We start from the raw sequence: 9,229 nt of genomic DNA, 5'->3' as shown, positions 1-9,229 counted from the left end.
AAAAAAACATATATTTATAAAGATTTCAACTATATAAGTGTTTCTACGCAACGCGCGAGCATTCGCCTAGTCTATATCATACTATACTTATAAAGGAGGCATTTTTCCTATCACCTCATGCATTTGAAACCCCCACACAAATTTCCAAGCACCTAATACATTTGAAACCCCCACACATTTTCACCTTCAAAGTAATTAATCACACATCATGAAAGGTTTTATAATTTATATAATATGTTTAATAAGCAATTAATGGATAGTCTACTATAAAAATGTCATTCTCTTTGAGTAGACATACAAATACAAATCACATACAAAATTCACAAAGAAAACAAGTTTAAAGGTTTTGTGTTGGTTTGAGGGCTTTGGACCATTTTTCGAGCCATATTAGTATGTTAAAGTTTTTAATTTGTAAGTTTGTTATATACAATTCTTTTTTTATATTTTTCTTGGTTTAAGTATTCTTTTAAGACAATCATTGTATGTTGTGGTTGAAACTTTAATGTAAATTAGATTAGATTCATGTTATCGATCATATGTTATAGAAAGTGATATAGATAATATTTAATTAAATATTGTATATATGTTTGTATGTGTGTGTTGCTTTAAAGTAATAATTAATTAAAAATCATGGATATACAATATTATCCATAGTATCCATGTAAGTCTCTTTTAAAATGCAAAATTGTCTATCTTATCACTTTATATTTTAGTATATGTTTAACATTTTAATTATAATAATAAGTGTCTTTTAAAAGTTTTCTTTCGTTTATTAATAATAATAAGTGGTTTTAAAACTAATGAACAATAATTATAAATAATAAAATCAAATTATAAAAATCATGGATATGTCATATTATCCATGTAAGTCTCTTTTGAAATGCAAATTGTCTATCTTATTAGTTTGTTATTTAGTGTATGTTTCACATTTTAATAGTAATATTAAGTGTTTCTTAAAAGTCTTCTTTAACTTATTAATAATAATAAGTGGTTTAAAACTAAAGAACAATAATTTTAAATGATAATAACATCAATTTATAAATTACATAACGTTAACAACAAATAAATTATATTTTAAATGAATATCATTATTGAAATTAGAAAATAATTGCATAAGTAAAATTTAAATTAATCAATCATAACAATTGTTAAAAATAATATTAAATAGATAATTATATTTAATTTTATTAATGAGGAAAGTGGGTTGATGTCAATGAATAATATTGTTCAAAATATTATGTCAAAGGTAATGTCAATAACATAACCATTTTAAACATATATTTTTCAACATTTTAACAATATATTTTTTAACCTACATTGTGCAACGCGCGGGAATTTGTCTAGTTATATTATAAGGATGGACGTAATGTAAATGAGGTGGCCTTTGGGTTTCCCTTAGTACCTACGGTTCACCGTCCCACCTCTCATGTACCCCCAAAATTAAACATGCAGTGGGTTCTCCAAGCCGATGCTCCCTCTTTGTTTTCTCTCTTATCGACTTGTATCATAAGCCTTAATATTCATACCAAAAGATTTTGAAGGGAGGATTTCATTTCCATGTCTTTAAGGTTGGGAGAGAGAAAATCTTATATCTTTCCTAATGACATCATGGTTTGGAAAGGATGAGAGGTTCCATTCCCCATCCTAAATACATCTTCAATGGTACAACTTTTCAATATTATTAATTTTATCATATCAACTTTCTCTAACCTATATTTAAAGAAAACTTATGTAACAAATATTTTCCAATGACTAATCCTTTCATATTTTTGTTAAATTTTTGTTTTTTAAATTAACAATTGTCCTAATCTATTTTAAATGTTTTATAAAGACCATTATCTAATTTATCATTTTTAAACAAAGTTTATTATATATAGAACTAAAATAAGAAATAGTTGGCAGATGAGAGGGAGGTGGTGGCGTTGGTATGTAATTTTCATATATGAATATATTTAATTATATATTCACATATGAATATTATATTTATTCACCGTGCCAGGGCACTGAAGCAGAAATGAATAAATGTATCATAATTTTCTTTTTCAAATGAACTTACATCTACCCGGTTTTGGAATTTTTGAAAAATACTATCCGGTTTTTGCACCTCTACCCACACCATTTTTCATAGACTTGAAACTTGAAACACAAAAAAATTCATTAGTATCTATAATAATATAACATTAACGTGTGAAATCTATTACAGAAACATTAAAGAACTACGATCAACCGACAAAACATGAAAACCAACGATTAATATAACACCTTAAATTTGAACTCGTGGAATTATTTCACACATTCCGACACTACTTTATTCTCTTGGATTTTTTTGAATCGAATGATAGCTCCCACTCTATGCTCACTAATTCACTCTTTCTTTTTCGCAAGTTCACCTGCACCACACATGCAATATCATATTATTAACCGCAAATTTCACATCTAATATAGTATAAAAACATATTAAATTGTCCATGTATGAATTTTGTATACATGGTTCAAAGTTGACACTGCATTTTTCGGGAAGTTGCATGGCCATGCTACGATCAACACCAGAAATAGGAGGACCGTTGACAAGAACACACAAACAAGGTTGGCCAAGAACTTTGACTGCGGTACAACAAGCCTCATTTGGTGGGATGGGGCTGAATGGTGCGACTGATGCACGACACGGTATCAGTTGCACCAAAGCTGAGAAAAATGTGCTTCCACATGGGTGTGCGACTGTTCCTTGAACCAACAGTCCTAGCACCACAAGGGCCACCATCATCTTTCCTTTATTTTCCATGGACTTTTATGAGGTATTGTTTTTAAGACTTGTAATGTATGGTGTATTTGTGTTAAAAGTAACTTAATATTTTATGGAATCCGGATGTATATATAGGATATAGTTGTATGATGAATGCCATTGTGTGGGTAGATGAGATCACAGTTGGTTCATGCGATTCCTAAGCCTCTAAGACAGCACCATTGGCATGCTTAAGGAAACAGTTGTTAAGTTGATATGTCATGATCAAATACGTGCCCCCAGAGCTTATTTCATCTTTTATTATTATTATTATTATTATTATTATTATTATTATTATTTTGTGAAACTATAAATTATACAAGTCTTGAAAATATTCATTCTTAATTAAATTTTGAAGGGATATTATGAACATAAAACTCGGGTAACCGAATACAATAGGAAAAGCAGTGTGACAATATTATAACAATCATGGAAGATTAAAAAGCATCTTTTGACTACCTTAGATTTGATATCATATCTTAAATAATTTGTTACCTTGAGTGATAAACAAAATATGATTGTTAGATATACATCATATTTACTTTGTCTTACATGTTAGATATATAAGAGAGCTTAAAACAACATTATAAACCATGAGAACAAGACTCACGAAAAGATTTCTAATATACTAATTTTAAGCATAAATATATGATACTAAAAACCATTCATTAATTTAACATAAGACAGGTGTCTCTTTCACCTATTCCATTCGCCCTCTTCTCATAAATTAATCCCACACTCGTGGGCACATCAATCCCATATATGGTTTGAGACTAGGTATTTTCGTGAAGCAAATTTTATTGGGTCGTTTGAAGTTTGATCTTTCTACTTTCTAGAAAAGAGTAAAATCATCACTTGCTCTCATTAAGACTGTTCTTTTAGGCATGCATTACAGTCTTTGTTAACACAAAACTTGCTCCATAGTCTATATATAGTACAGACATCCATGGATACACACAAATTGAGTCATAATCCAGGACCACAACAGTCACAGGTTGATTTATGATTCAAATGCTAAAAAGATTAGCTTATAATAATAATAATAATAATTATAATTATAATAATAATAAATATATACAACAATACATTTTCCCATCAAAACTTTGTAGTAGGCAGTAGGCTTGAGAGAAAGATAATTTAAAAAAACAAACTCTGGAATGAATCAATCTATCAAGAGGCTCCAGCAGCTCCAGCTGCAGCCCCTTTCTCATATTCAGCAGCTTGCTCTTCTTTTGCAAACTCCTCAATCAGTTCACGCTGTCTTTCGCTCAAGTTCCTGCAACCAACAATAATTATTAACCTTTTTCTTTTTCCTTTTTCAATACAATCTACAATCTACAATATACAATATACATACGTTGGGATGCTGATGTTGAAGTGTACATATTGATCTCCATATGAGTAAGAATTTCTCGTTTTAATTCCTGACATCATAGATCATACACAAACACAATCAATATCAAATCAAAAACATAAATATTTCCTTAATAATATATAACAGTGAAAATGTATTATACCTTTTCCTTTTAAAACTACTTTTTGACCAGGTTGAGTTCCTGCACGAACCTGCATGCATATAAGAAAATCAAAATTTATTTCATAATTTATATAAAGTATGTCATTATGAAAATATTAACTAATGATTTAAAAAAAAATCATAGAAATAACCTTAAGAACAACATCTCCTGTTAATGTTGGCACCTGAATCGTCCCTCCCAAAACGGCCTGCAAAACAATTTAAATTTTTTTTATTTTAAAACACTCATCATGGAATAGAGTTAATTAATAGCATAAGATGGTGATTTTTACAAAACATAATAATAATATAAATAAATAAATTACCTGGGTGATATTCAGGAGAGCATCTACATGAATGTTTGGTCCTTCTCGTCGAAATACAGGATCTTCTCGCACCTAAAAAGTTATCATATTACAGTAATTCATAAAATAAAATATTATTTCAAACTTAAGGCATTCTAATTTTTATTTGTATTATACACACATATATAATTAAAAAAAAAAAATACCTTGATAACAACATAAAGATCGCCAGGCTGGTTGCCATCTGGATCTGCTCCACCACTTCTAGACATCCTTAATTCTTCATTTGTATCCACTCCTAAAAATATAAATATTCCAACCAAACATATATTATAACACATTCATCCTTTTTAGTAGCAGAATTATTATAATTTATTATATAAACCACAAAAAACCTGGCATTATGTTTAACTTCACAGACTTGGGTCCTCTCACCACCCTCTGCCCATTGCATGACTTGCATAAGTTCTGTCACTCAACAAAACAAAAAAATAATAATAATAATAATTCAGAAACGAAGTAGAGTTAGAGTGTAGAGCAAAATGACAAATTTACCCACATCACATACCTTGACATATTTACCACTTCCGCCACATTGAGTACAAGTCACCTGGATTCTAAATGGACCAGTTTGACTGAATGTCTGCAAAACCACATGACATGTTAGCAGCCACCTGGATTAAAATTAATAAATAAAAACAAAACCAAAAATATTTATATTTTATACCCACCATGCCTGCTCCTTTACACCTCCTACATGTCTCTGGCTTTGTTCCAGGAGGAACACCACTTCCACCTGCCAATCACCATTCACCATTCACCAAAAAATATAAAATATAAAAAGACGATTAATTCATACAAAAAAAAAATGTATGATATTTGTAGTCATACCACAAGTTTCACAAGGCAACTCGGTCTGAAAGACAACATTTTTGGTGCATCCTTGAACAGCTTCCATGAATGAAAGCTCAAGGGATACCTGTGCATGTCATGACATGATCAAACAAAATTTAAGACATCACATCATATATTTATTTTAAAAAAAAAAATTGAAATAAAATTAAAAAAAGGAAAAGACCTTAACGTCCTTGCCAGTGAAGTTGCGAGCAAATGGGCCAAACCCAAAAATCTGAATCCACCAACATCAACATGCAAAGAGAAAAATTAAAAGTTATATTATATTATATAAACAAAGAAGAAGGGTAGAAAAGTCATTTGACAGAAATTGGGTATAAAATAAAAACTGACATCACCGAGGTCTTGAAATGGATTGCGCCAATGGCCAGCATCGGGACCAGCTCCACCACTAGCACTTGCTTCAAAAGTCTCGTGTCCAAGCTAATAATATAATATTATATACATGAATCCATCCAACTAGAAATTAGAAAAAGATAATAATAGATAAACAAATTATTTAACAATATAATACCTGATCATATTGTGCTCGTTTCTCCTCATCTTTCAGGACCTGTTTGTTTAAGAATTAAGATAGCAAAACAGTTTGTTCAACCAACTATTATACAGCAATAACCTAAAACAACAGTTCAAATAGACATGCATCTTAGTAGTTAGTTAGTTAGTGTACCTCATATGCCTTTGATACTTCTTGAAACCTTGTTTCTGCTTCTGGATCATCTTTATTTGCATCTGGATGCCACTTCTTGGCTAGCTACAAATTCCACAGGATAATAAGTTAATACTACAAAGTAACACAAGGACAATGTCCATTCATGTAAAAAAGATTTGTATTTGTATAGATAAGAATTAAAAAGAAGAGAAAAGATAAAGATAGGAACCCCATAATAGGCTTTCTTGATTTCTGATGCGGTTGCGTTCTTATTGACTCCAAGTGTATCATAATAATCTTTTGAAGCCATGCGTGCTGCTGCTCAACATAACAACCTCCAAAGGTCAAGCAAGCTACAAAATGTTCAAAATCTTGCACAGAGTGTATAAAATGTTTATGAAACCATGGGTTGAGTTTAGCCCATAAAACACTGGTTTGCATGCTTTAATTAATCAATCCTTTCAATAAAATTTATAAACAAAATTAGAGCACCATCATTAACTCTCCTTAGTAGATATAAAGAGACCTTTGTGTTTTTGAAAGAATAGTGTGGTTTGTCAATTAGATCCTGCAATCTGCATTATTTAGACCTTTAAACCATAACAAGTTTAAGGCCATTCCAATAAATAAATATATGACAATTTTCCACAGGTCCTCCCTCAATAAGACACTGATGCATACCTGACGACACAACAACCAATATTTTCCAATTACTTTTTTTTTCTTTATTGACATCATTTCACACATGTTAGGGTGAGTGATACCAGGAAGCTAGTAGAAGATTCTTATAGAACATTTCAAAAAGGTGACATGATAGCTGAATATGAAATGAAATCACAATTGAATATGCCTTCTCTATATCAATTTCTGTTTTCCTTTTTCCAGAGTTATTCTTCTTCAAATTATTGAGATAATCACTCAGCCATTAATTAAATCTTCGATCCTGAGTAATTGTTTAGTTGTGAATTACAAGGGTTAATTTGCATCAGAAGGTTTTAAATGATGACAAGTGTCAAGTGAAATGGGGACCAGTGAGTCTTTAAACCAGAAAAACAAGTTAATTTTGAATTTAGAGACATTTAGTTGTGGGTTAGCCAATCTTTAACATCTTTTCAGATAAGGGGGATTTTCTCGGTTGTTTTTAATAAATTGAGCATATTTTATAGGTATCCAGTTTGGTGTTGATTGATTGTAATTTTGTAATTAATCGAATCATTGTTTCAATTTTCTCAAAAAATTTAATTCATGTTTCATCTACTTCTTGGCATTTGTATTGCTTTAAATGTTCCTTTTTCTAATTCGGGGATTTGTTTTTTGCTTGTGAAATACTTTGAACCAATTTGAGGATTGTGACTTTCTTTGTTCTTTAATGTTTATGGTCTTGCATTGATCTACCCTTTAAATTCCATTAGTTTTGTGATTTTCATGCATCTACCTAGGATAAAAAAATTGGCCTCTAATTGAATGATTTTACATTTAGTAAAGTTAAAAAGTTGTTTGGGACAAAAAACTTTCTACTGTAAAAAGTTTTGAGGTCACCCAAAATACTAATTATTATTTGGGGTGATATCATATTTCTTTCTAAGGACCTGACCTCATATAGGAAGGAGTCCAAGCTTAAAATTAGGGTGTACTGGAGTAGTAAGGTTCTTAGTTACTATGTTTATCTCAGAATTGTTAAAAAAAAATTGAATTTTCCAAAAGAGCTGTTGTATCCTGTTTTTTGGCATGAATATACAGTTTCCTTCTGTCTCTAAACTCTCACCTCTCTCTTCCTCATATTTTCATGTTTTCTATCTCGTTTCTCTACTTAGTACTGATGAGACAGCCAGAGCAAACTTAACCTATATATTCCTTGTTACAATTTATTGGGCCATACTATAAGTCTATGTCGACCGAACATTACCAGCAAAAAAAGGTTCACAATTTGATACATAGCCAGAATTTGACACAAACTAAAAGAAAGCTATCCACTGCTTTCATCATCAAATAAGAACAGTTTGTATGGGATTTTAAATTCAAGATAAACAAATGAACAACTATGGTGGATAGAAAGAAAATCATCTAAATTCAAACACTAACAAAAAGCAGAGGAATAGGGACATACAAGTGCCATGAATCGATCTGATGTTGCCATAGTGTGCATTAATCGTCCCAAGACCTGACCAATATCTCGAATTGACTACTACAAGAAAAAACCGGCCCTCCATCAGTGATATATACAACACAGAAGCTCCAAAAAGATAACTTTGCAGAGGAAAAAAAAAGAAGAAAGAAACTTGTTTTATCGTGAGATTTACCATTTTTGTTATTGTAACAATTGAAAATCTTGTAATGGCCATGAATTGATGAGCCAAACTTCCTATAACCTCTTCTAGCCAGCGACTCATACAACTGAATCACAATCACATAACATCCATGATTAAGAATATTTAAAAACAAACACACAGACGACCGACTTAACATATTAAATAAATACGCCGAAAATGATTGTCATGCATAATCATGTGATAGAGAAACAGAATTCATACGGGATCGTTGGAGAGGGAGCGGCGAGCAAGCCATGACAAAAGTTTAATGCCGTTGGAACGAAACATTTGTTGTCTGTAAATTTGTGGAAACTAGATTGAAATTCGAAGTATTTTCGTGTATGAAGGGGAACTATGGTAAACCCTAAAAAAACCCTAATTGCAGGAATCAAATTGATTTGCAAACCTGGAAGCTTCTAGGGCCAGTTTCAGTAGCCTTCTATTTTCCCCCAATATTTAAGGAGGGTCTGTTTAGTAAATAAGCGAAACTAATACTACATTCTTATGTTATTTTAAAAGACGACCCTTCATTTTTCGCACTTATTTAAAATAAGTCCTCACATTTTCGTGCTCTCCATATCTTAGAATTTCTGTGGCTTCTACTACAGGTGTTCATAGTCCGGTTTTTTCGGCTTTTAGGTCAAGCCGAAGCCAAACCGTTACTAATGGTTTTTGTCAAGTAAAAACCGAAGCCGAACCGTTGAAAATTTAAAATCGAACCAAACCAAACCGTTACTAACGGTTTGGCTC

At 31.2% G+C, this 9,229-nt stretch overlaps 2 protein-coding genes across 3 annotated transcripts; both read right to left on the bottom strand.

Moving 5' to 3' along the window:
• Positions 1-2,246: 2,246 nt before the first annotated feature.
• Positions 2,247-2,851, bottom strand: LOC145109903 (Bifunctional inhibitor/lipid-transfer protein/seed storage 2S albumin superfamily protein). Its single transcript, XM_079047024.1, has 2 exons — positions 2,488-2,851; positions 2,247-2,390 (listed from the first exon to the last, which is right to left on the bottom strand). Exons 1-2 carry the CDS (start codon positions 2,780-2,782, stop codon positions 2,365-2,367), a joined length of 321 nt encoding a protein of 106 aa, XP_078903150.1. The 5' UTR covers positions 2,783-2,851; the 3' UTR covers positions 2,247-2,364.
• Positions 2,852-3,810: 959 nt separating this feature from the next.
• On the bottom strand, positions 3,811-8,934 carry LOC145106285 (chaperone protein dnaJ GFA2, mitochondrial-like). Of its 2 annotated transcripts, XM_079043294.1 has the most exons (19): positions 8,886-8,934; positions 8,702-8,774; positions 8,471-8,564; positions 8,278-8,355; positions 6,400-6,488; positions 6,189-6,272; positions 6,033-6,071; positions 5,852-5,941; positions 5,682-5,732; positions 5,495-5,582; positions 5,335-5,399; positions 5,172-5,246; positions 4,999-5,071; positions 4,810-4,901; positions 4,625-4,696; positions 4,451-4,507; positions 4,300-4,348; positions 4,140-4,206; positions 3,811-4,058 (listed from the first exon to the last, which is right to left on the bottom strand). In XM_079043294.1, the coding sequence occupies exons 2-19, from the start codon at positions 8,765-8,767 to the stop codon at positions 3,953-3,955; spliced, it is 1,335 nt and encodes a 444-aa protein (XP_078899420.1). In that variant the 5' UTR covers positions 8,768-8,774; positions 8,886-8,934; the 3' UTR covers positions 3,811-3,952. The 2 variants fall into 2 exon arrangements, with proteins under 2 accessions (XP_078899420.1, XP_078899421.1); XM_079043295.1 differs by having other exon boundaries at positions 8,278-8,352; positions 8,702-8,929.
• Between the last annotated feature and the right edge of the window lie 295 nt (positions 8,935-9,229).

Source organism: Lactuca virosa, chromosome 4 (genome assembly GCF_052849685.1).
Source record: "Lactuca virosa cultivar CGN04683 chromosome 4, Lactuca_virosa_CGN04683_v6, whole genome shotgun sequence".
Classification (NCBI taxonomy): Eukaryota; Viridiplantae; Streptophyta; class Magnoliopsida; order Asterales; family Asteraceae; genus Lactuca; species Lactuca virosa.
Note: the sequence above shows the minus strand (reverse complement) of the source record. Positions and strands in the feature narration are given on the sequence as shown.

Coding starts and splice junctions, on each gene's coding strand:
- LOC145109903 (XM_079047024.1), bottom strand. CDS start 2,782: ATGGAAAATAAAGGAAAGATGATGGTGGCCCTTGTGGTGCTAGGACTG. Junction 2,391..2,487: donor CAGTGTCAACTTTGAACCAT/GTATACAAAATT, acceptor TGTGTGGTGCAG/GTGAACTTGCGAAAAAGAAA.
- LOC145106285 (XM_079043294.1), bottom strand. CDS start 8,767: ATGTTTCGTTCCAACGGCATTAAACTTTTGTCATGGCTTGCTCGCCGC. Junction 6,273..6,399: donor TCAAGAAAGCCTATTATGGG/GTTCCTATCTTT, acceptor TGGAATTTGTAG/CTAGCCAAGAAGTGGCATCC. Junction 5,583..5,681: donor TCACTGGCAAGGACGTTAAG/GTCTTTTCCTTT, acceptor TGACATGCACAG/GTATCCCTTGAGCTTTCATT.